This window comes from Podarcis erhardii, assembly GCF_964252035.2.
Source record: "Podarcis erhardii genome assembly, chromosome: 1".
NCBI lineage: Eukaryota > Metazoa > Chordata > Lepidosauria > Squamata > Lacertidae > Podarcis > Podarcis erhardii.
The window spans coordinates 94,873,814-94,900,974 of record NC_138497.1 but is presented as its reverse complement, the minus strand read 5'-3'; the positions used below and the strand labels follow the sequence as shown (position 1 = coordinate 94,900,974).

The 27,161-nt window shown below is 41.8% G+C and overlaps 1 protein-coding gene across 6 annotated transcripts in view; it reads left to right on the top strand.

The window, feature by feature from the left end:
* Positions 1-27,161, top strand: part of SLC12A8 (solute carrier family 12 member 8) — a 71,607-nt gene that overhangs the window by 10,470 nt on the left and 33,976 nt on the right. For all 6 annotated transcript variants that reach the window (XR_014158891.1, XM_081871712.1, XM_081871711.1 and 3 more), the window contains 2 exons: positions 5,744-5,935; positions 9,023-9,254. Coding sequence is in view for 5 of the 6 variants with exons in the window: in XM_081871712.1 (XP_081727838.1) it covers positions 5,744-5,935; positions 9,023-9,254 (424 nt within the window). In the remaining variant the exon portion in view is untranslated. The remainder of the gene's footprint in view (positions 1-5,743; positions 5,936-9,022; positions 9,255-27,161) is intronic.

The window sequence follows — 27,161 nt, the reverse complement described above, 5'->3', positions numbered from 1 at the left end:
TGGCGACCATTCTTTTGCCTTATCATCTTTAGGTCTTCCCACCATTTCTTCTGTAATAGCTGCTGAATGAATATTCATTTGGATAGTCTTCATCACATATCCAACCTCCAGCTATGGTGTGTCTGTTTTTTAAGCAGCTTGCTGACACACAAAACACACACACACACACACACACACACACATGCAAGCAAGTGGGAGATATAACTGGAACACTGGCAAACAGCCCAATCCAGCCCAGTTCAGACTATAATGAGAGCAAATAATTTTAAACCAGTGTGCTTTGGTGTCAAGTCAACATTTTGCCCTGCAGGCCAACCTGATTACATTCTCTGATCATGTGGAGAAATTTGCATAGTATTTGGTGCTCTCGGCCTCTGTTTGGACCACACTGTTGTAGGGATTGATCCTTTTTAGTCACAAGTGGTAACAAGATGATTTGGCTGGATGACCTTTTGATCCTTCCACCTCCTGATGAAATGTGGGAAGCTGTGATGGAGCAGAAAGTGGCTTATACTGACTGCAGCAGCAGCAGCAGCAGTATACCATGCCTTCCACATGGCGCAAAAGCTATTCTGCTAGGTTGACAATCCTGTTATTATTACCAAATATTTAGCATGTGGTTCTACCTTGGCACAGCTGGGTGCTTAGGTGGCCAGAATGTATTTAGGTTGGCGCATCCCCAATCACTTTGCCCTGTGCTGTATTATGGTAGAAACAGGCACTGCTTGTGCAACATCCTGTTTTGATTTGAGGTACCCCCTCCATACCACTGGGTCTGGCTTTTTGCTGGTGCAGCAGTCATTCTGGTCCTCTTACAGCCTTCTCCAGATTGTTGGTTACTTCGAAGTAAGTTCTGCTGAAATCACTTGGAGCTCATCTGAGTTCAACTGATTGCAGCAGGACTTGGTTCCAAGTAAGCTCCTTAGGACTACAGCTTGCAATCCCTGTTGGCATAGACCAGATTTAAATTTTATTTTATCAGCTCTTTAAAGCCCACAAAATTACTTGCTTAAAATATACTTGGGTTCCTATGGCTTTGTTAATTTCTCTCCCTTTATGTCAAAATAAAATAAAATAGTAGCTTGGGCTATTTACAGGGAAGCTGATCAAATATAAATGTTCAGGTAACACATGTTGCCATAGTTACACGTCCTCCCTCATGTTCCTCCAAGCTCTACTGAAAGAACATAGTGTAGTTTGAAGTGATGGTTGTAAGCAGCACTCCTTCTGCCCAGCTGGAACAAACACCCTCTTTCATAGTCCTTATACCAAATTTATTGAGTTTTTAAAATATGTTGATAACAGTTATACAGTTGTACCTCAGCTCCTGAACGCCTTGGGAATCGAACATTTCGGCTCCCGAACGATTGAAAACTGGAAGTGAGTGTTCCGGTTTTCAAACGTTCTTTTGGAAGCTGAACGTCTAACGGGGTTTCTGCAGCTTCTGATTGGCTGCAGGAGCTTCCTGCAGCCAATCAGAAGCCTTGCTTTGGTTTCTGAACGTTTCGGAAGTCGAACGGACTTCCAGAACGGATTCCCTTCAACTTCCAAGGTATGACTGTATTATTAACAGTTATGCATGAACTTTAAACTTAGAAGAGTGCAAACCCTGACCCACTGTGTCAATTATTTAACTGCTTAAAATCTTTCTCCTTTGCTAAAGCTCCTCGGTGGTGTAAAATTTCTACTGAGAGTGAATGCGTGTACGCATTGTGAAGATTGGATTTAGAAAGTGGATTGGATTAGAATTCTTTTTTTTTTTTTAATTCTCTTTATTAAGTTTCATTCTTCACATACTCACAAAAAAGTAAAACACAGAACATTAAATAAAAAGTAAAAGGGCACCATCACAAAAAGAAAAGAGGGGACAGGTCAAAAAAGATAAAAAATAAAAAATAAAAAATAAACGTTAGACCAATACATATCACACACTATCTGACTTCCTTCCCTACTGATTTCGGATTTCTAATTTTTAAAATATCACTTTTACCGCTGATATTGGTTATTAGTTTGTACATCGGAAGTTTTATATTAGACCTGCTATAGTTGGTAAGTTTTTAAAATTAGTTTCTATATATGCCATGAATTTAGTCCAGTCGTTATTCAACTTTGTATTCTTTTGGTATCTGATTCTCTGCATCATTTTTGCCAATTCGACAAAGTCATATAGTTTTGTTTGCCACTCCCTCACGGTTGGTATATGCGTACTTTTCCAATTTTGAGCGATTAACATTCTGGCCGCTGCTGTTGAATATTGGAATAAAGTTTTATCTTCTTTCCTAATTTCCTCCCCAATCATACCTAATAAGAAGGCCTCTGGCTTTTTAGGGAACGTGTATCTAAATATTTTTTTTAACTCATTATATATCATGTCCCAAATTTTTTTTATTTCCCCACATGTGAAAGTGGATTGGATTAGAATTCAAAATTAAATTGTTAAAATGGAGAATTTTTTTTAAAAAAAAAGAGACAGAGAGTTTAAACAAATAGTTACAAATTGCACAGCAAGAGGACCTTGAATGCATATTGTAACCCACCCTGGGACCTGCTGGTGTGAAGGGCAGGTAATAAATCAAATAATAATGAAATAATAAAAGCCTACAGGCAACAAATGGCTAAGTGGTCCTTGAGCTGTTGATGGGGAACAAACTGGTTACAGTGGGTTTCATTGGTATCTGCCTACGGGCTGGAGGAGACAGAATATAATCACTGGATGACATTATTAAACAGGTACCAGGGCAGCAGTAAAAAAAAAAAAGGTTTATTTTCATACACTATGTGCCAGCCTTGTTCTTCAAATAAGAGCTGGATATTTCCCAGCTCTTGCACTATTTAGGGATGTGGTCACTATCACTACTCATGGAAATTCTTTTGGTTTTAGCGAAGGATTCAGAAAATCAGCTAGCTCACAAGTTAAGTTCTTGGTATTCTGACCTTCTGCTTCTATGCCTGAGTTAGTTTTGCTAGATGTGTAGATATCATGCTGTTGCCATTCAATCTCTCGACCCTCCTTGTTATGTTTGTATCCTGCCCTACCCCAAAGGAGACTGGGGCAGCATTTTACACTCACAGCAACCCTGGCATATTACATTAGATAGGGAGACAGGGACACGCCCTCAGCCATTTAGTGAGTTACACAGCTGAGTAGGGATTTGAGGCTGGTTCCAAGATCAGCATTCTAGCCCCTATATCACACTGGGTTTTGCTTAAGCTTGCCTGTGAAATTTCAGCTGCTTATAGCTTCTCCTATAGAAGTTGTGCAGTGTCACACATCTTTCTCTTTCTTTCTTCTCTTTGACGATCACTCGTAGCTGAGTTAGATTGTCTTCCATTAATATGGTCTTCACGGTGTGTCCGTAAGTGACTGTGGAGGCCAATTCTGGATCTGCACATCCTTCCACAGTGGGGACATAGGTTTCCTGGTGGGAGTTGATCATGATGAGGATTTGCCAAACGTGCCTTCCTCTCAGCTCACTTCTTCCTTTTGTCCTGAGTTTGTGCTTCTTCAAAGTCCATGATACTTTTGGTAGAACTATCCTCCAACTGGGATGCGGGTGGCGCTGTGGTCTAAACCACTGAGCCTCTTGAGCTTGCCGATCAGAAGGTTGGCGGTTTGAATCCCTGTGACAGGGTGAGCTCCTGTCCCAGCTCCTGCTAACCTAGCAGTTCAAAAGAACGCCAAAAAGTGCAAGTAGGTAAATAGGTACCGCTCCGGCAGGAAGGTAAACGGTGTTTCCGTGTGCTGCTCTGGTTTTGCCAGAAGCGGCTTAGTCATGCTGGCCACATGACCCGGAAAAACTGTCTGCGGACAAACGTCCCTTGGCCTCTAAAGCGAGATGAGCGCCGCAACCCCAGAGTCGTCTGCGACTAGACTTAACTGTCATGGGTCCTTTACCTTTACCTTTATCCTCCAATTGGAATGCTCACAGGCCAGTGTTTCCCAGTTGTCGGTGTTTATACTACTTTTTTTAGATTTGCCTTGAGGGCGTCTTTTGTTTGTCCACCGGCATTACCCATGGACCTGTAGAAGCCTCCTGCTACCTTTTGCACCTTCTGTTCTCCTTGCACTACCACAAACTTACTAGTAGTGATTATCTGATCTGAGGGTCCATTCATTCATTTCTCATCAAAACTAGAAATTGGATGCTGCTGTTTCCTCAGAATCTTATTTCCTATCTCCCCACCCGCTCCTCTAACTAGCTTGATATGTATCCAGAATGTTGTAGCCTTCATGAAGTGCAGTTTCAGTTTGGAATCCTGCTGGTTTTGATGGCAGTTGCATCAGACCAAGGGGAACTGGAGCCAGGACTCAGCATGCAGACATCTGCTAGCATACAAGCCTCCCTACACAGCTATATTTTTTCTAAAAGGAAAGCATTGTTCTAGCTTTGCATCAATTGTTAAGCAAAATAAACAAAACAAAAGCACTATCAGTTTTGTGTATACTAAATATCTTCAAACTAGCCAGGACAGTGGGTGCTATTTGGAAACGCAGATGGCACAAGCATAACCTAACATGTTCTGCACAAAGCAATAATTAGTAAGCAAGAGAACCTAAAAGCCACTGCCCTTCCTTGAGAAGTCATAGCAGGAAGGAACACAATGCCTGTGGGATAAGAGCAGCACACAGAGTGCTTTGAAGATGGCATGAAGGAAGCAAAATGCTAGAGTTTGTTCACAATGGGGATCTCCAAAGCTCAGAAGAAAGGCTTAAGAGGTCACTTTTTTATTTAGCATCTGCATGCTGATAACATTTGAAGGCCTTCTGACTGTGTTCATATGCTAAAAGCGGTGAAAACAGAAGAATATAAGGCCTGACTTCTGCTTTTTGTAAAGAGATGCATTAGAAATCCCCTTAATGCAGTAGTCCTGTCAGTTGTTATTTTATACATACATTTTTGTGAAAGATATGAGCACTGTTAGCCCATCTCAGAGCCTTGTGGTACCTTGTATTTCTTAGAAAATCATGTACAGCATACCAGTCCTCCTACGTTGCTTTTTTTAGACATTGGAATGATTTGCAGTAGAGTTGAGTTCAAGTGTTAAGTTCTAAGAAATCACATACAGTGGTGCCCCGCAAGACGAATGCCTCTCAAGATGAAAAACCCGCTAGACGAAAGGGTTTTCCGTTTTGGAGGCGCTTCGCAAAACGAATTTCCTATGGGCTTGCTTCGCAAGACGAAAATGTCTTGCAAGTTCCTGCGGGGTTTTTTTCTCTCCCCCCCCCTTTTTCTAAGCCGCTAAAAGCCGCTAATAGTGCTAATCCGCTAATCCGTCAATGGGCTTGCTTCGCAAGATGAAAAAACCGCTAGACGAAGAGACTCGCGGAACAGATTCTTTTCGTCTTGCTAGGCACCACTGTACCTTCTTCCTACTGCTTTCATGTAAACTTCCTAACGTTTTGACAGCGGTAAGCAAGACACTTTGGCTTAGATGAAGTACAAATGCATTGCATTCTTTTGTACCAAGCAAAACAAAGGTAAGTGTGAGCCTTGAAATGTTTTTGAAATGTAGACCCTCAAATCATTCTCTCTCTCTCCCTCCCTCCCTCCCTCCCTCCCTCTCTCTCTCTCTCTCTCTCTCTCTCACACACACACACACACACATATATATATATATATATATACGCCCATTTTTATACAACAACATCCAGAGGGTACCAAATTCCCTATACTTGGCTACTAAATCTATGCATCCCTTTCTTCTTTTAAGTTTCAACCTTTTCTTTTTCCTCCCATTTCAGGGAAACACTGGTATATTAATGGGCATGTTTTTGGTGTCCATTGTCATCCTGGTGGCCTTAGTAACGGTCTTGTCTGGCATTGGGGTTTGTGAACGCTGCAGCATTGGAAGTGGAGGAGTCTACTCAATGATTTCTACTGTCCTTGGAGGTCAAGTTGGGGGGACCATTGGCCTCCTCTATATTTTTGGTCAGGTAGGAATGCAACTTCTTGTTAAATAAATTATTTCGTGTGTGTGTGTGTGTGTGTGTCTGTCTCCAGTCACCTTTCCTTTTCTTTACTTGAGGCAATGATATACAAACCCCATAGTTTATATTATGCTACTGAAGAAGATTTTTAAAATATTCAGTAGAAATTGTGCAATTGCAAAAATTATGAAAACTCTGTTATGTATCTGCTATGTTATGAATAGATGTATAATTGCCTGTATTGGAACAGAAACGTGGCTAATGCTAGATCAAAGTTCTGCACCGGGAATGCTTTTTAACATAAGTCCAAGTCCTGGGTGCCATTTGCTGTGCTGGAGAGCTAAACAAACACCTCAAAGGGAAATGTGGCTCCCAAGATTTGGGGGCTGCTGGGGAGGAATTTAGGTGGCTTAACATTTATTTCTTATTACTGCCGCACAGCGGATGAGTGTGCCACATTTGTTACTTGCTTGTGAGGTATTTTAAGAGCTTAGAACCAAATTTAGGCCAGGAGCGCTTTGGAATTACCCAAGTATGACATTGATACCCAAGACAGCTGAAAATCAGTATAAAATAAATAAATCAAAACCACTTTGTGACTCCAATCAAACTGCCTTGAGCAGCTATATAAAGAAATGATTTTGTGTCATGATTATATGATTATAAAAATCATTCTTATTTTAATTCTTTAGTGAGGCCTCCACAATAATGTTTAATAATTACATACACTGTGGGTTAAACCACAGAGCCTAGGACTTGCTGATCAGAAGGTCGGCGGTTCGAATCCCTGCGACGGGGTGAGCTCCCGTTGCTTGCTCCCAGCTCCTGCCAACCTAGCAGTTCGAAAGTATGTCAAAGTGCAAGTAGATAAATAGGTACCGCTTCGGTGGGAAGGTAAACGGCGTTTCCGTGCGCTGCTCTGGTTCTCCAGAAGCAGCTTAGTCATGCTGGCCACATGACCCGGAAGCTGTCTGCGGACAAACGCCAGCTCCCTCGGCCCATAGAGCGAGATGAGCACCGCAACCCCAGAGTCGGTCTCGAGTGGACCTAATGGTCAGGGGTACCTTTACCTTTTACCTATTATATCATTCCTTCATTTATACTTGTGATTGTGTTTTAGGTTGCCTTTCCCACTTATTCACACTCTTATAGTTTCTGTTTAAGAAGTACTTGACCAGCTTGCTACAAGCTTTTTGGAATTATCCAGTTTGGCACTTGTGATTTGTTAATTTTAGTTCAGCAAAAGCCTCTGGGCAAGGAACCAGCTCGAGGAACATGGTGCCTATGAACTATATTCCATCAATGTAGACATCATTTTGAAGTAGAGATTCCTAAGGTGATGGCAATTTGTCTGTAGTCTTTTGACAGAAAAGGTCCATCCTGGCCTCATTCACTGAATTCATTCACTACATGACAGCAGTTATTATTTCTAGCTTTTAGAAGGTCCAAGTATAGCTATTCAAATTGGATGACAGGTCAAACAAACCATAGATAACTTTAACCGCACTTTGTTGGTATGGATGATGGACAAGCTGTGGTTAAGGAAAAACCAAACTCCTCCCTGTAGCTGTACCAGAGGAGGAGAGAGATTAGGGAGCAGAGGAGGAGGCAAGCTTAGTGCTCACTGTGACTTGTTCTGACTCATTCATATCATGCAATCTTTAGTTTAGGGCAACCTCCCCCCTCTTGGTGCCCTCTAGATTGTTTTGGACAACGTCTCCAATCATTCCCAGCCAGCAGAGCCCAATGATCAGGGACGATGAGAGCTGTAGTCCAAAACATCTGGAGGGGGCATGTTGGGAGAAGGCTGGCTTAGGGTGATATTTGAATGAGGTCACTGAGTGATAACTATAAAAAATGAGCCAATGTAATAAATAGGTACTTATCATGGTTGGTATACAGCAGGCATAGGCAAACTTGGCCCGCCAGATGTTTTGGGACTACAACTCCCATCATCCATAGCTAACAGGACCAGTGGTCAGGGATGATGGGAGTTTTAGTCCCAAAACATCTAGAGAGCCGAGTTTGCCAATAATAATAATAATAATAATAATAATAATAATAATAATAGTAATTATTTATTTATTTATTTATTTATACCCCGCCCATCTGCCTGCGCGGCTTCCAACAGAATATTAAAGTACAATAGTCTGTCAAACATTCAAAGCTTCCCTAAACAGGGCTGCCTTCAGATGTCTTCTAAAAGTCTGGTAGTATGCCTGGTATAGAGGACACGCCAGTCAGGAAGCTAGAGAGGAACTTTATTGCCTCTCTCAAAAAGAGCAGAACAGCAAAAGGAAACTCCACTCAGATACAACTAAATCCAATGCCATCCAGTAACAAAATTATGTAACGATATATTTACACAGTATTTCAGGGCCGGCCCAATAGATGGTTGTGCCTGAGGCGGACCACAAAATGTGCCTGCCCCATCGGCAAGGGAAGAAGCAGGGAGTGGAAACAAGGGCAAGGAAACAAATCAGTATTACCCTACGGTTGAAGACTGGTGTAGAGCCCAGGAGACCCCAGAGGGCAGTCCCCCCATTTCATCGCTAGGGTTGGAAGGAGACCAGCAGTGCCTCCTATTTGCTGAGAGGCCACTGCCCCACCCACCTGTCAAATTTGGAATGGGAGGATCTGGCCTGTGGACCCAAAAAGGTTCCAAACCCCTGTTGAAGATAATCTTCTTTTAGCATTAACTCCCTTTCTTTGCAACTTCTTCCCCAATGTGGTTTTACTAGGCTTGTTCTGTTCTTGCTTCCTGGAAATTAGTGGAAATATTTTTATTACAGCAGATATTAGAAGGTTGAGTCAGGTGGCTGCCTTAACTGGACCGGGCTATTTTCTATCGGCCATTATGCTGCTAAATACCACATTGTTTTTTTAATAACTGTAGGCAATATATTTTATTATTATTTATTTACAGAGTTTGTTTTATACCCATTTTATTGTTTGTTTGTCTTTCTGACATTTTAAGCTGCCACAAGGGTCCACTTGCAGGCCAAGAAAAAGAAATAAAATCTTCTGCATCCTCCAGTTTATATGGCTTGTAACATACTATTTAGCAGTTTCGTAACTGGAAGTATTTTTCAGTGTGTTGCAGGTGCTATGTACATTACTGGATTTTCTGAAAGTATCTCTGAACTCCTGGGCTTCAGTAACATTTGGGCCATAAGGGGCATCTCACTTGCTGTGCTGCTGGGTTTGCTTGGAATTAACCTTGCCGGTGTGAAATGGATAATCCGTCTCCAGCTGCTGCTTCTCTTCCTACTGGCTGTTTCCACACTGGATTTTGTCATTGGATCTTTCACACACCTGGATCCAGGTAAATTTGGTATTGTTTATTTATCTACTTACCTATTGGACATGCAGTGGTACCTTGGTTCTTGAATGTAATCTGTTCCGGAAGTCCTTTTGACTTCCGAAATGTTCGAAAACCAAGGTGCAGCTTCCGATTGGTGCAGGCGCCCCGGAAACAATAGCCAACAGCCATATCGGACGTTTGGCTTCTGAAAAACGTTTGAATTCCGGAACACTTACTTCTGGTTTTTGAACATTTTTTTGGAAGCCGGAAAACTCTTACTTCCGGGTTTTCGGTGTTCGGGAGCCGAAATGTTCGAGTTATGTTAGATCTAACTTCTCCAAGGCGTTCGAAAACCAAAGTTCCAGTGTACAGTGGTATCTTGGGTTACATACGCTTCAGGTTACATACGCTTCAGACTCCACTAACCCAGAAATATTACCTCGGGTTAAGAACTTTGCTTCAGGATGAGAACAGAAATTGTGCAGCGGTGGTGCAGCGGGAGCCCCATTAGCTAAAGTGGTGCTTCAGGTTAAGAACAGTTTCAGGTTATCAATGGACCTCCAGAACGAATTAAGTTCTTAACCTGAGGTACCACTGTATTTATTACCCACCCTTGATCAAAGGTTCTAGGGTGTGCTCCATCATAATAAAAATCAGTTAAAATATGATACATAAATAATGGCTCACTAAAAGAACAGTACAACCAGTAAAATCATGAACAGAGGATGAACCGTGATCAAATGTTTCCAAAATTTGTTTGGAAAACGGTGCACTTTTGCATGTCTTCTTAATTTCTCTGAAGTTGCAGCTAGATGCACAAGAGGCAGGCTGGGGGTCAGAAAATGGGAGCAACAGTATCAAGAAGTCCCTCACATGCTGTCATACAGCTGCATCCCTGAGGGACCATTTTCCTTAATGGCTTACAACTTCCACCACCATGAGGAGACCTCAAGCAATGGACTTTTTCCCCCAGTTGCTAGGCCCCTTTACAGCTGTTTGAGGGAGTTCCATGGAATTCTATGTTTATTAGTTGCTGTGTCCATGAGTTTCGTATTTTTACCTAAAAACCCCTTATGTTTAAAGAATTTTTAGTGTGATTTGTTCTTGGTCACGCTGTTAAATTTAAGTACATAAAATTATATGTAGTTGCACAACTAAACAGAAGGTGTCACTTTAGATTCATTTTTTTGTTATCCCGCTTCTTTCTTTCTTTCTTTCTTTCTTTCTTTCTTTCTTTCTTTCTTTCTTTCTTTGGTGTTGCTTTTATTTGTAAAATCTACATTGAAGTTAAAGGTTGGAAACCAGCTCAGGAAAACGATTCACTTTACAAAGGTCCTAACATTTTTGCAGTCGTGTTTAATGAGTCCAAATTATAAAAACAGGTGTGAGTTTTGCAGTTACCTGACAGTTTGGGTGATAGGCTGCTGGGGTTGGTGATTGCTGAAGCTCTGATTCTGCACATATTTTCGGTATGCCTTATTGTACACAGTTGGACTTAGGTGAAATATAAATGCAATCATAAATAAATAAACTTTTGTATCCTCAAAGGAGCAAAATACATAGTTCCTCTCCTCTCTGAGTAATCATCACAAGTCAAAATAGTATCTGAACATGTTCACAGCACCTGGCCTTGCGTTACTAAATAAATCGTCATTTCTCACACATCTCAGATTAGGGTTAGGGTTTCTGATAGGAAAGAGACCCATTTCTCGGTTAAAATGTCAGCATGTGCTGCTGAGGTAAGAGATGGAAGAATTAGCACGTTATGCATGGCACACAAAATAATAAAATATCTCACTTGTTCTACTTTTTCAGAAATGTAGCTCTCTGTAGTTTCCAGTGCTTTTTTTGTATGCGAGTCCCTCCCTCCTTTTAATTACTCATATAAACTTTACTTGGAATGTCTTGCATTACTGCAGATGTCCTCTGTGTGGTATCTGAGCTCTGAATAAACTGGGCATTAAAAAGATTGTGCTCAGAATGTGTGTTTGAAAAGTGGCAGCATTCTTAAGAAGTGTGTGTGTGTGTGTGTGTGTGTAAGGGTGGATATGCATTCCCCTCTGAGCCTCATGAATTTCAAAGGCACTTAATAAATCGACATAGATTTTTTTAAAGAGTTCTTTTCTAACAAAGACAAATGGTCAATAAATGCTAAAAATAACATTAGCTACTGCAGCTGTGCAAGCGATTGCTGTCTAGCCTCAATACTATTTTGCATGTAGCATCTTGCCGCCGCCCCCCAATAATTATTCTGAGCTTTTAACACATTATTAGTAGTTTGCTGCTGTCGTACTTTAAGCAAGTCCATATGGAAACTTCTCCCAGGAGCCTTGATGTGATTTCGAATGCAATCAGATAATTGAGAATTTTATATAGGGATCTAATGGGAATGATAATCAATGTGAGGATGCAAAACAATGGAATCTGATACTGACATTTTTTAGAATATGGGTGTGTTCTAACAAGTTTCAGTTAAGTGATACAGCACATATACAAAATCATTTGTTTTGTTGCATCATGGTCTCTCCACTTGTAACAAGAACATTTAATTTACAAGTATCAGCCTCCATAGGAAATACTAGTAAATATTAACTATACTGCTCTTAAAAATATAAAACCAATACTAATTAGGCTTTTAAAAGAGCTTTCACCAAGCTCTTAGGGTGTCACAGAAAGACAAAACATATTTTAACACATATTAGACTTACTCATCACTATAATCTTACTTTAAAAGATCTCCCCTTTTAAACTTTCTAGGGGGGAAAAACCCTCACATCCAGACTTGTGTACACCCTCCTTTTGGTTCTCAAATGAATTCTACTACGTGATTATGCTTGGGTGGAGTTTCCTTGCTGTATCACTCCCATTTCCTCAACTGCACACACACACACATACACACCAATATTATCCCAGTGTTCAGTCACTTCCTTCCCCTTGTTGCTTTTATTTTTAGAATTTCAAGGCAGAGACACATTTTTACATTTAGAGGGTTTTCTCAGATGGGGTTCCCATCTTCCTGTATAAGTTCGTCCCTAAAATAATCTCTCTACATTGTATGATCCTGGAAGTAAAGAACTCCTGTTTGATTTTGTTCCTAGGTCACATTAAAACAGCTGCATCTTTTCCACAGAGCGTAAAGTTCTGGTGTCTTTGTGGGTCTTTCTGGACAGTATATTTCATTTCACCCCCATTCCCCCAGGATTGTCATTTGGAAGAGGAGATCAGTAGCAGACCTCAAATGTATGCATTTTCTGCTTTTCTTCCTTGAAGAAGAGGAGAAATGAGTAATTGACCAGGGAGATATTAGACTCTACGAGATTAAACTTTCTAAAGAGTGAGCTTTGTCTCCAAGGATTTTGGGGGTAGGGGATTGAATGTATTAATTCTCAGTTCAGTCACTTTTCCTTGCAGTGGGGTCGGGATGGGAGCTTGAGGCCTATTCATAGTCACCATCCTAAGTGGGAAAATATTGTCTGAACAAGTAGATTTTTGTAGATAGCTAGCTGATAAACATTAGCTTGTTGAATGTGAAATGGCATACATTATTCTTAGTGTCTGTGCAGTTGTCTTGAGGAGATCTCTGTTGCTATTGAAGGGCACACATATTAGCAGCTTTTTACATTATTTTATCCCTAAGGATGTTCTGGTTTTGTAGAACTGGGAGTGGTACAATGGGATGATTCCTGAAAATGAATCAGAAGGCCTTGCATTTCTATCCAATTCTCAGGGAGGAGTAGGCAATGCCAATCATGTGAATCCCAGAGTTCTTCAAGTGGAAGATATGACCTACAACAGTCGCCACCAGCAGCAAAAACATAAGCCATCCACAAACTCAGACTTACAAAACAATCTTAACCCCTTATCTGTGCAGGTGATGGTAGGGTTAGGAATAGTGGAGGCTTATTTCCACTAGGTCCTGCTGGTGAGTGGGTCTCCACCACCACAGCTCTCCCCTTTGCCTACCAACAGCGTGGACTATTGACAGGAATATTGCTTATGGTGTTCCCACCGGCTGTAGCCTCAAAAAAGGAGTGGCAGTTGGGTAGAGATGGGCTGGCCATGGGTCTGCTACAACCTAAGCCAGCGAGTGTCCTGATCTGCGCCTTTCTACTGCAACAGCCTGCAGCTCACACAGCAATAATTTAGTAGAATCGCCTCCCCGAGCTTTTCTAACTTTTCATGTTGGTGACACACCTTGTAGACATGCATCATTTCACGACACAGTACCGGCAAACTGGAGGTTAAATTAACCCCTTTCAAGCCCCAGAAGGAGCGAGGGGAAGATTTGCATGGCACACCTACACACTGCAGCCGACACACTAATGTTTGGAAAGCTCTGCCCGTCACACACGGTTTGGAAAGCTCTGCCCGTCCCCGCTTTGCCTTGGCTGTCATGAACAGTAGGGTTTCAAACGTGGTGGTGCTTTCATTCCATTCAGCCCCCCTCCTCCGTTCCCTAGCTGTGAGATAGGATTGCTCCCTAAATGCCCTTCTGGAACATATCAGTGCAAATGTAGGTAGGGCATTCATTTTAACGGTGCTCAGATTCAGCTGTTTGGAGGTTATGCTTGAAAAGGAAGACAGATAAAAAGAGGGGAAACTTCAGAGGAGAACAATCATAGCTTAATTTGAGACAGAGTTCCTCACAGTCCTAGGCACATGTGAAAAAGTGGATTTTTCTGAAGTTAAAAAAACTTTTGGGACAAAGTGCAAGCTGACAGAGAGGGACCAGATGCAAAGAAAGCCAGATCTCTTCTTCCTAGAAGAGAGAACTGTGATCAAAGCAACCTTCTTTGCGCCTGGATACGAGCTGCACATTCTCCTTTCTACCAAATTGGACACAACTATTTGTATCTGTTCATCGTAAGCCAGGAGTTGAGAACCAGTGGCTCCAAGTCCAGCCAGACCCAGCCCACATAGCCCAATTGTAGGGCAGAAATATCTGAAGGGCCACAGGGTTTCCCACCAATGTATTAGATACTCATTTTTTAAGGAAAAGCATGTGGTTTCCTTCCCCCGTAATTCTTTTGCTTCCCAGCACCTGAAAGCCAGAGCTAGATCTAACTTCTCCATTGTGAAATAGGTCATACAAGAATCTGTATTGCATTATACACTAAGGAAGGGGTGGGGAACCTTCGTCAGCCAGAGTCACATTCCAGTGGCCATTTGCCCAGTGGTGGGCAGGACCAGGAGCAAAATTGGATGCGGCAAGCAATGTAAATTCACTCACGCTACCCTCTCCACCTTTCACCTAGGCAAGCAAAAGCATTGGCAAATACATTCTATCCAGGCAAAAACAGTCGAGAAGGATGCAGATCTGGGGCTGTAAGCAGGGGCAGCCAGGTGAGGCGAGGCCATTTGCTTCAGGTGGCGGATCCGACCGCCCCACCCCTGCCGGTGTGCTGCTTCCAGGCCTACCGGGGCTTTACCGAGGCCACCAGCACAGCCCTGTTGCCCTTGGTGCTGTGCTGCAGTGTGACAGGTGTTGTGGTGGCAGGTACAGTTGTGGTGATGGGGCTGGCAGGCGGCATATGTGGTGGTGGCAGGACGTTTTCCCTACAGCGACACAACGTCTCTTGTTGGCCCTGGGGTAAGGCATGTGGTCTGTGGAGAGTTATGTGCTAGAGTAGGCACATAGGTCACTTAGTCGAAGTCTCCCTCACTATGGTGAGTTGAATTGTATTTCTCTTTAACTTATATACCGTATTTTTCGCTCTATAACATGCACCCGACCATAACACACACACAGTTTTTAGAGGAGGAAAACAAGAAAAAAAATATTCTAAACGAAACAGTGGATGTATGATTTTTGTGGTTCATGCTGTGGCCACAGACATGTGATCTGACGGTGAGTTTGGGGTAGCCCAATGCAAAAATCCTGAGGATCCATGTGGATCCATGTTTGTAACCATGTTTTTGCACCACTGCGGCCCTAGGCAACGTGATTTTTTTGGTGCAAGCTGTAGCCATGGACATGCTATGTGATCTGATGGTGAATTTGGGGTGACCCAGTGCAAAAATCCTGAGGATCCATGTGGATCCATGCTTTGTAACCAGGCTCTCTGTCCCTCTCTTCTCCCCACTCAGTGGCTCTTCTCCCGCTTTGCTGTTTCAAAGCGAGCCACCGAGGAGGGAAGGAAGGGGAACCATGGATCCTCTGCTCACGACTGCAGCAGATCCCCCCGCCATCCGTAGGCATTCGCTCCATAACACGCACAGACATTTCCCCTTACTTTCTAGGAGGAAAAAAGTGAGTGTTATGGAGCAAAAAATATGGTAATTTAAACATTAGCATCTATCCGTAGAAAGCCTCACATGCAAACTTATGCAAATCATTTTATCCTCTCTCCCTTTCTTTTGCAATGGGAACCCCTGCTTTGAAAACCCAAACCCTTTGCTGTGGGAAATGGGAGTGGGCAGAAGACTAGATTTCTTTTCCATCTTATATTAGTGTGCTTGCATCATGCGAGATAAAAGCCTAGTAGGATATGTAGTATTCTTTCATATTCACACTTTGGGAAGGTGAAAGGGTTCCAATTCCCACTGGGTCATAGGGGACTAATTGCAAAATTTCAAGCAGCTTGGCATTTCTAATTAGGACCTGTGCGCGTACCCAAAAGGAAGCGTGTTTTTTAAACCAAGTACAGAACCAAGCCCAAAAAATCCTGTAGGCAGCCCTGCAATTCATTTTCAAGGACTCTTAGTAAAGTACCAAAATAGAAATAAAGAAGTTAAGAGTCCTTCCTAATAATATTCCCTAGTTTTCATTATCCTAGCATTTCTCTGTAATTCTTTTGGGCTGCGATTCCTTCCAAGCAATACTCTGCACAGAGGCATCCATTTTCCTGTTTGTCAATTATTTTTTAGGAATCCTATTGAAACAAAGCTATGTAAGGATGTAAATAAAAAAAATGTAGGTGGCTTTTTTATTCCTTCTAGACAAAATCTGTTAATAATTTCCAACATTTAGTTGTTGCTGGGTATTGTTTTGTTTCACAAGAAAGATTTAAGAAGAAACTGATGTTGCAGGCATTTTGTTTTTAAGCAAAAAAGTTTCTCTTTGTGTTTCTTGCTAGGACTTTTAATTGGATATTTATATATCTGATAAAGTTAGGACAGGAACATCTGGCTTGTTTTATGTTCCGTGATTATACCAAATTGGTAACCATTTGCCATACATGGTAATGCTAAAGATGCTATTTTTATCTTATCCCCTTTTTCTTTGTACTGGATAAAGTTGAGAATCAGCAAACATCATTAACAAAGGAATCTAGGCAAGTGGATGCTCAGAAGCACTAGTGCAGATGGTGAATGTATTTTGGTAAATTTATAACCTTGCGCAAGCCAAAACAACAGTAAGTAAGCAAACAAACAAACAAACCCATCCAGCCATTCCTTCACACTTTCATCTGGTTTTTTCTGTTCTTCTGCAGTTGGTTTACTTAGCATGTCCACCTTCTGTTTCCTTGTTCACTGATGCAGAAATATATGTAATTTTCAATGGCTTTTACACTGCAGGATATACGTGCGTGTCTCAGCCATCAACAGATATTTACAAATCAATTTCCTTCCCTGTGTGTTCCTTTTCAAAATTAATGAATTTCTGGGGGGGGGGGGTAGCCCTATTGGTCTTGTGCTGCAAAAGTTATTGAAGTAGCTAATGGCTACTGTTGTGGCAATCCTAACCATGTCTACTCAAAAGATAGTTCCATTGAATTCAGTAGGGCTTATTCCCAGGTAGGTGTGGGGGGTTTTAGGGAAGGGGTAGTACCTTTGATGGGGGACACATCGTGCACCTTCTGGGGGGTAGTTTGTCCAGCTTTGGTCCCCACCCTGCACTCAACTCTCACCTGTGGCTCCTAGAAGCTGTCAGCATGTGACAATGGCCACACCCCAGGAACAGCTTCGACTGGCTTGCTGAACCAGGTGAGGGTACCCTATGGGTCTCAAAACCTTGGTGAGTTAGTCATTTCCCCTGCATGTGATGACAAGCTCTGGCAGATTGAGTGGACAAGACCAATAGTAGGTCGAACGGTCAAGAAGGTGGTTTCTGCATGTTCTGTAGAGGGAAGTGAGGGTCAGATGGGGCTTGTCAACCTGGGAAGGTAGCCCATCTAGGAGAAGGAAAACTCTGGTCCTAAACCTACTCTGCCTTGCGGGATATCTTTGGGAGAAGAAAAGGCTAAGGGGTAAACCCTACACAAATCCAGAGTGGAGTTCCTAAGATGGTTAGATGGTGCCTTGTACACTTCCTTCCAGCAACTCCTGCAGCCAAGCTGGTGCCAAACATATTGCTCTGCTTTCCTTTGGACCACATCAGTGGGGCTGAGAGTGGAGTCTTGTCATCCGGACAGCCCAGGACACTGCCTAGGTTTGTGTCTCTGGGAGGTCACTTTGGTGCTGCTAATGCAGAAATTTGACTTCACCGCCAGAGGCGTACTCCATTGTCTCTCGAGACAACTGGATGCCAACAACAGTTCCCAAGTAAATGTGTTTAAGATTGCAGGTTTGCTATGATTTTGCAGTTTAGTACAAACAAAATCATGTCGCATTTCCCCCACTCAGGTGCCAAGAAAGGAAGCAGTCTGTTTTTATCGTTCAACAAATCCTGTGGGCACCTTAAACATTTTACCAAGCACTATCCTGCAATGTCAGTTATATAAGCACTTTCTGTAATGCAGCATTTTATTTCATAAGTTCATATTTCATGCTGAAAATGGCAGTGTGTACACAACTGCTGAAACATAACATACAAGTTAATTTATATTTTAAATGTTTGTAGCAAGCATTATTTTGAAAACGTCAGACTTTTAACTGAGGGGCACAGATAAAGTCAGCAGGTATAAAAAGAGACCAGTTCTTTCCAAGTGAAAAGAACAATAATGAATGTTGCATTCCATTGATTTTTAAAATTCTCAATAGGAAGCAGGTTAATGCTGCAATCGTTTCTCTAGGTGCTTTTAAGTTCTACATCAAATTCATCTGCCAGTCACTTGCACTTCTCTATTGTGATAAAGATCTTTCTAGCTTCCCTGTATTGTTTCATTATTCCCAGCGAGATTGTGTTGCCTATGCCTGCTGTAGTTTGGCCTGAAATTGAAATGAACCCAAGGCATTTTTCATGCACAAATACAAGTGCATTCCCATCACTTTCTTCCCCAAATCTTCCACCTAGATACAGTTGTTCTATGTAAGATATATCTATGGTTTTGTGCACTTAAACAGAGAATTCCAGGGAAGTGTTAGCCTTCACAATAATATCTTGCCTTAAAATTTGGCCACATAATTTGATTAACCTGATCTGTATTTTTGCAGGTGTGTGTGTGTGTGTGTGTGTGTGTGTGTGTGTGTGTAAAATCTCACACCCTGCCACTCTTACAAAGTATGCCAGGCACGTGTAAGTGAGGGAGGGCAGTGGACATAATACTATATACATTTACTGTACAAACTACTAACATGAAGAGTCCTGGTTTAAGGCAACTTCATGTATTCATGTGAGATACAAGCTTTTAACGAGGGGAAAGGATATATAAAGCACAAACAGTAACAAATCATAATGTGCCTTCCTTGTGCAAATACAGTGTCATTTTGGGCAGCTTGACACATCATTCTAAATGGCAATATGGTCCCCTTCCAGTTCTTTGACTCTTAGCTGCATTATTTCATGAATGCCTTATTTTGCTGTGCTGTTATTGTGGATTATTTAACCACCTTACATTATAATTTACCATGGGGTTATTTTTTGTACCAATTTTTGTTAATGACATCATTAATACTTGTTTACTGGAAAGAGAAGAAGGGTGTGTGTGTGTGTTTAATAGTATATAGCTCACTTATTTTTTTTCTATGATTTGGGGATACAGCAGAGATAAAGCATAGTCTTAACTATGGACACCACAGCACCTGACGCTGTGAGGCAGTGGGGCACTTAGTAGCAAGAAGAAACACTAATGCCGATTGTAAATTAAGGTTATATTTCATTAAGGATTTCTGCAAAGAAAGAAATGTTAACAGGATGTCTGCTGAGCTTGGGTGGAACACCAGATGACACCCACACCCACACCCACACCCTGGGGGTGGGGGAAGCTACATGCTTTAAAACATTTCTTTAACATTTCAGGATATAAACAGTTCGACACAGTTTTGAAAGAGAATGCATAGGGACATTGTATGCAACATATATTTAAAATATATACTTTATTTTTCCATCTATAAGATGCCCCCATGTATAAGACACCCCCTATTTGGGGGGACTCAGATTTAAGAAAATGGGGGGGGGGAGATGGCCCAGAGTATAAGAAGCCCCCTAATTTTTGATATTATTTTTTAGTGGAAAAACCTAGTCTTATACACGGGAAAATACGGTATGGAGAAAGATGTTGATGTGCAACTAATCACACACACCGCCCAGGCATTGCCCTCCCGATTGCTCCCAACTTGAAATACATCTGGAAATTGGCATTGAATTCCTGAGCTGCAAAACTACTGAACTAAAACAGCAGCATAAATCCCATGCAGCTACTGATCAAGGTAGACACCATGGGTGAACAAAGTAGGAGACTGCTAATGCGGTCTTTTATTTATTTTTTTAAAAAAACAACCCACCCTGCTTGCTTCCACCCACATTTTTCCAATTATAGCGCATTGAATTGATGTGACATCACTCTTGACCATAGGCCAGTCTATTCAACAGTCTGGCGAAGAAATTTATTAACTGGTTACCTGCCAATTGTCTGGAGTCCGGATTGCAGTGCAGACGTATTTCTTTCTTTTTAATGATAACACTGTTAGGGGGCCTTACATTGACAAGCCCACAGAGGCCTGCAGGATCTCTGAAGTAGATATTCCAGAGCCAGATCATGGCTAAAATAAAAGATTTACTAATGGGTAAATCTACTTTAGAGGCAGAAGGGATGGGAGGAACGTTTAACTGTTTCAGTTTACCAACACCAGTACATACAAACACTTCTCTCTTTGACAGACAGAACACTAATATGTAGCTATCTATCACTTCGTAGTTTGTTTTAGTTTTCTCATTTAAAATCCAAAGAACAAAGGCGGTAGTAGTCAGTGTGGTTGGGCTAGTGGCCCACACATGGGCGTAGCCAGAATTTTTGTTTGGGGGGGGCAGGACTTTTGTTAGGGGGAGCAGAACCAACATGATTGGTCAGTTAAGTATTTCTATTGTTTCATTGATCTGGGGAGGCAGCTGCCCCTCCCTGCCCCCCCTTGGCTATGCCCATGGGCACCCAACTGACCTGGTCAGTTACATTACTGCTGCTTACCCAGAGGTAGAGAGAGGAGCGAGGTGCCAGTGAGATTGGCTCATCTGGAGCTTCCTCTGGCACCCTGCTAACTACCCCATCACCTTCTCCCTCCCTTCCACGTCATGGTAAGCAGCAGTGATGCAACTGACCTGAGGTCAGGTGACTCCTGCTGCCTAACCAAGCCAATATTCCATAATGGGTATTACAATCTCTGCAAAGTTTCATCAGCTGTGAATAGCATCGGCTGAGGAAAATTACACTTTGCAAGCGTTGAGTTCCCGGATCAAAACACACCTCTCTTGAGCTCCCCTTTGTTTTAAGATTAGCACTGTAGTCCCAAGCACCCAAGTGAGGCTGTTGAACGCAATGGGACTTACTTCCCAGGAAACATGCATAGAGTTGCCCTGCATAAAATGTGGAGTCTGCTTCGCTGTAATTGTGGAAATGGGAAGCAGTTTAATGTGTGAGGCTTTACCCCGTTTTTGTTGTTTTAGCTGTTGTTAAATTTGTGCTAGAATGTTAATTGAATGGATAAAATGCCTGATTCAGTATGGTGTATGGGAGGCAGGATCTCAATTTTCATTCTGAACATGTCCTGACTGATGCACTAGGGCCTATAACTCCATGGTAGAACACATACTTTTTCATGCAGCATTTCCCAGATTCACTCCCTGCTATCTGGATGAAAAATAATACTGGAGTAGGCCATGGATAGATGTTATTCTGCCCTCCTACAATTTCTGTCATTCCTGATCGTTGGCCATGCTGACTGTGGCGGATGGCAGTTGTGCAGTAGAGATACAGCACTGCTTTCTCCTGGACCTGGCTGCCCTAAGCAAGATGGACCAGTATTTGATCTCAGTGTATGGCCTCCTTGTATATTCATATGACAAAAGCTGTAGCTGTCTAGGCCAATGGAGTCATTTCAAAGGCTTACAAAATAAATTCTCCTATTCTTTGCCTCAACAAAGAATTGCATTAAGCACCACTCATATTTACATGGCCAAAATAAGATTTGGGCCAACCCAGCTTGCATATCAGTTTCATGCTCTGCCATATAACAATAATTATATGGTAAGTATACAACAAGTTAGCAGTTTGATTCTAAAAGAGTGTGGGTAGTTGTTTCCACTTGTGTTTTAGTTCTCTACTTGCACCACTGTTGCCACTTTCCCCAAAAGCTTTTAGTTGCCTCTAGCACCTATGCTTCACTTCTAGTCATTATCGTGATATATATTACTCTTAGGTAAGCGCATATAGGATTGTAACCTTTATAGTTTCGATTGCCCAAACAATTTAGAAGTTCTTTTCCAAGCATGGCTTCCATCAGTTGCTTGTATAACTTTTTATCCTGTGTGTTTTTAATTCCACCTCTGCTTTCAGTTTGTAAATCATTCTTCAGAAATAGGATCGCAGACATACGTTAGGTGATAATCGTAAAAGGCACCTGTTTACTTTATCGCATAATAAGATAGGACTTGAAAGACTTGACGTGAGAGTCTGGTGGAAAGAAATACCTCTTTGAACAACTTGGGAAGTGCTAAGGATGTAGTGAGATAGCAATGGCTGTTAGGGGAAAAGATACTTTAACATTGAGAAAAACAACAGGAATCTATTTTGATAGACTTGTTTTCTCTCTGACGTTGGTCATAGGATGGGAGTTGGTCAATAAAGTGGGCTGGGCAGACGATATCTTAAAGTTCCATTCCCTGTTCTCGAGCTTTTACCATTTCCATCACGATAATAAAATGGCATTATTCTTTACCATCATTAAGCTTTGTTTTCTTTCATTTTGATTAATCTTTTATCTGTGCATTTAAGAAATTTTCCATCTGGACTAGCCCATAGTTAGCTTTGAAAAGGTTTTGTCACCGTCCACAGTGTTTCTCCTAAGCTTTTTTTTTCTTTTTCATTTGCAAAACCAACTTTCTTTTCTGTCTTTCCCTTTTTTTCTACTCTAAATTCAGCATTCTATAACCCATATTTTTTCAAACAAAATGGCAGCTAAGCTCTCTTTGCATAGATTCTTTGTCTTACACAGGTTGATTTAAAAAAACCCCAAGGGGCCATATACATCAGAGGATCACCATTTCTTAAAGATATGGCTTTGCATTCTACAAACAAGTCCCATCAGTGCAAAGATTTCTGAGACAAGTGTACCTCACCAGGGAAGGCATCCCACAAATGGGGAAACTGCCAATAAGGAGGCCTCCACTCAATGGTGGCAGCATCACCTAGAGGGCCCCCTCTGTTGATCCTAAGGCACAATAACACCAGGTCTGATGGCGTATTGATTGGGTGGGTTGGTTAGTGGTAAGTTGCCTTGGGTCACTTTGAGCAAGATAAAGCAACTAACAAGTCTAATAAATAATAGTAATATAGCTGCTGTCACACGTCAGCAGATGTGCCTTCAGAGCAGACTTTCCCCCTCATCTGCTCAATATTGGCTAGCAAAATAATGCCATTGTGTTTAGAATTCCACCCCTCCAGCCCTCACCTTACCAGTGAGAGAAGGGCTGCAATGTCATCACTAGATATTACCTCAGAGTTGTGGAGAAGAGACACCAGGTTGCAGCTGCATGCCACGTAACATCTAATTTGGCCCTAAGATGCTTCAAATAGCAGGAGAGGCAAGGAATATAAACATTTCAAATAAATAAAAAGTGCTAATCCACCCCAAATTCGGCACCATTAAATTGCTGAACTCTTTAACCTATGCAAATAATGCAAGACCACATTGTGCTATTTATTGCTTATTTGTCATAATTTGTTATGTTTCTGCTTGTCTTGAGGAAGACAGAAGTCCTGCTCACTAGGCACTGGGGAAACCATTTATTCTCCCTTATGGTTTGTAAGATTTCATCAGGTATTTTACACATGCTTTCAAGCCCTATGGGCTAGTAGCATGTGCTTGTTTTTTAAAAAAATGAATGCTGAGATTCTCAGATTACCCGAATCTGTGTCCTGTTCTATTTTCTTTATTCGTGTGGTATAATAATAGAAATTGCCAAATATACATACCACTGCCTGTTCTGAATTATATAGATGCAGGTGCCGAATTGATGTGGTTTCTCCCTTGACTTGAGTTTGTGTACAGATATGATCTTCCCTTGGAATTGTGGGCATAAAAATATTTGCGTGCTGTAGCTAGAGATGAGTCACCCCTGGGAGTCCTGCAGTAATGTAGCTGCCTGCATGTTAAAAGAAGTCCCCTTTGTCTCTCTGCACATGAATAATGCAGCGTGACCTAAATAGCAAACTGTTCCCACTTCACTGGCATTGACAGCAGCTGGGGCAACAGGTGGAGTGCATTCTTCTATCTCCCCTACAGGGTAGCTTTCTGGAGAGCGTTAACATGGGGGGACCCTGAGCAGCTGGCCACTGATAGGAAATTGTATGGTACAGTGGCTTTAAACGGGAAGGTTTGGGAGATCAGCTCAGAATCAGCAAACAGTGACTTGGAAGGAACAAACAGTCAGTGCTTCTGAAGGGTGGTGATTTCCTTTTGGGTAAACACGTCATTAATCTGAGGGAGCACATTCTTTTCCATCAAAAGATAAGGAGGCCAAATAGCCTTTCTCAGGGCTGGGCCTCAGTTAGATTGTTTTTACCCCTTCAACCACAGCCCTGTGTAAGCTTTAAGGAGGCTTTGCTTTGCTTGTCATGTGCAATCCAGAATCGGTTGTGATTGAGTGTTTGATAGTGTTGCTATAGTCTAGAAGACATAGAAAGGGAAGATAGAAAGCAAGATTCTTAACTGAGCATTCCTTCCTCCCAATAAGGCCCCAGCTAAAAATCTTCCTTTTTGCTATTCTTTCTACATCTGCAGTAACATTGCCAACCAGCCACTCATTGACAATTCTGAATGTTCTATCCTCAAAATAAATGAATTATACTTTGTGCTGGATTTGTTCTGAAGTCTACAACCTTTGTTTCTTGTGGACATCTTTCTTTGTTTAATGTAGTACATCCTGGACTGCACAATGGTCTGGACTAGACGAGCTCTGAGACCTTTTCAACACCTGTGATACCAGTCTAGTACCTTGAGACCTTCTGTGCAAATCTCCCCTGCAGATGTGTGTTCATGAGCTTAGCCCATTATTTGTGTTTTAGGGATAGAAGGGTACTTAAAAGAAGAAACACATTTTAAGTGAAAAACTAGGGTGCTGATACTAGACTGACTTTATCACTTATCTAGTGCAATCTCCCATAGACCTGCAGCAGGACTGGCATCATACCAACTGAACATGCTGAAAACTTTGTCTTCATGTCATAGACTGGCTGGACGCAACGGAATGATAGGAGGCACCAACTGGAGAACCCCCAGAGGGAAGAAGGTTCAGAGCCAGAGGATTGGTGGTTGGATGACAAGTGGTCAGAGGGAGAAGAGGGAGCAGACTGGGAGGGGAAGTGTCAGAAACAGAATAAGTGGCAGGGATTAGTGAACAGGAAAAGACTGTGGCAGAGCACAGTTCAGACTCCAAGGCAGAAGCAGAAGCCAGGGAGTCTCTGCCTCCTGCTGCAACCAGCTTCCCAACTCCCCTGTTCTCCTAGAACATGCAGAGAAATGAAGTGAGCAGAACAGAGGGGGGTTGTGCGTAGACACAGCCTGAGACTGCGTGGGAAAGACCCTGGTGGGCACTGGGAAGGTCCTGAGAACTTCAGTCCTGCAACTGCTTCATTGGGGCAAGACGTCCAAGAAAGAGTTGCTGAGACCACTAGGCCAGAGCTGTGGTTTGTTTCCTTGAATAAAGAGTTAGTGTCACTGGCCTCTGGTGATTTATTGTTTTGTGCTGTGACTCCAGCCCTGACAGATAATCTCCCCCCACCCACCATGGCTGTAGTGACATTTTGTTTTGTTTTCATTTGCTACATAGAGCTTCCACAAATCAGGAAGAAAATTGCATTACTAAGGCTCTTTGAATCTCTTCATACAATATTTTTGACACTTTGATTGATTATAGATAATACTTTTTCAAGCCTTAGACCTGTCGGAGTGTGGTCCTGCTTCTCATAACAGCCATAATAGGATAAATACCTTAGAAGCATCTAGCTGGCCACTGCTGGGTACAGGATGTTGACTTTCATAATGATTGTTAGATCTTAGTTTGATCCGACGAGATACATTCAGCCCAGGCACTGAGATCCAGCACCAAGAGCCTTCTAGTTATTTTATGTGTTCAACTCAATGATATACCTGATACGTGGTAGTTGGTCTGGGAAGCTGCCTCAGAAATATTGCGAAGATGTCAAAAATTCATTTGCAATTCATCTTATCTTGTGCCTGATAAGCAAGAATGAATTATTTTGTTCCTGTGTATATATAGATGTAGGAATCAAGTGTTTCCAATAAATTGCACCACTTTCCCCAAGGAAATAGGTCGACCCATTATCAAAGAGGCTGCAGATTATTCAGCCAGCTATTTACATGGTAATTCTATTTTTAAAAAGCGTTTAGTTAGGAGAAAACTGTATGAAATGAATCAGACTTGCTTCATAATGGATTTTATTTCCAAATGTGCTAGGATCAGAGCCCTAAAGATTCCTAACCATTTGCTGCAATGTATATTTAGTGCTAAAATAGGATCAGGTTTCTCTGAAAGAAGTCTTTGTACGTCCTGTCCGATACATTTGCTAGGTATGCATTTCTGCTGTACATGCATTTATCTTTTGGGGGAAAATATGCTTAGTCATAATTTAGTTTGAGCCCAGAGTCAGCAGAGGTTAGATTTGGTACATTTCTTTAAAGATCCATGGGGCTAAAACTTTGGTCATCCTGAAAAGGAGGCCAGATTGTTAGCCACTTACTAACTGGGTGGCAGAAAAAATGCTGGTTGGATTTTCTGTCTTGGGTGCTGTAATACCTTCAACCATTATGAAGAATCAGCACTAAAGTAAGAATTAAAAAAACTGAGCTTTCTTCTGAATAAATATAGGCTTCCTTTCCCTCAACTCTGGGCAGTTATATCAAGTTGCACAAGTGGTGCTGGTGGGCTCATTGGGTGAATCCTGTCCTTTCAATACTAAAGACAACCAACCTCTCAACTACGTTAAATCCCATTGAGCAAATACTATCTTTCCTGACCTTTCAACATCATTTTAAATAGCATGTTATGGTTACCCATCCTGGGACCATTGGTTGAAGGGCAGGTAATAAATTAACAGCAAGAACAATAATATATTGAGTATTGATGTCTTCTCTCATCATACTACAGTGGTACCTCGGGTTAAGTACTTAATTCATTCCGGAGGTCCGTACTTAACCTGAAACTGTTCTTAACCTGAAGCACCACTTTAGCTAATGGGGCCTCTTGCTGCTGCCGCGCCACTGGAGCATGATTTCTGTTCTCAACCTGAAGCAAAGTTCTTAACCTGAGGTACTATTTCTGGGTTAGCGGAGTCTGTAACCTGAAGCGTATGTAACCCGAGGTACCACTGTATCTATATACAAGAAATAATGCATAGTGAGAATGTTTGTAGAGAATGTGTTCTTTTCGCATCTTAGAAGCACCTTTCCTTGCAGTGACACGAGGGGGGGGGACCTATTCAATGCCCAGTTTAACTGAGTTTTCCCTTATTCCAGCATCTTTTAGTCTTGAGCTAGGTCTCCAGAATGATGATAGAAGGTCCTACTTTTAAAAACCTGCTTTATTTCAACATC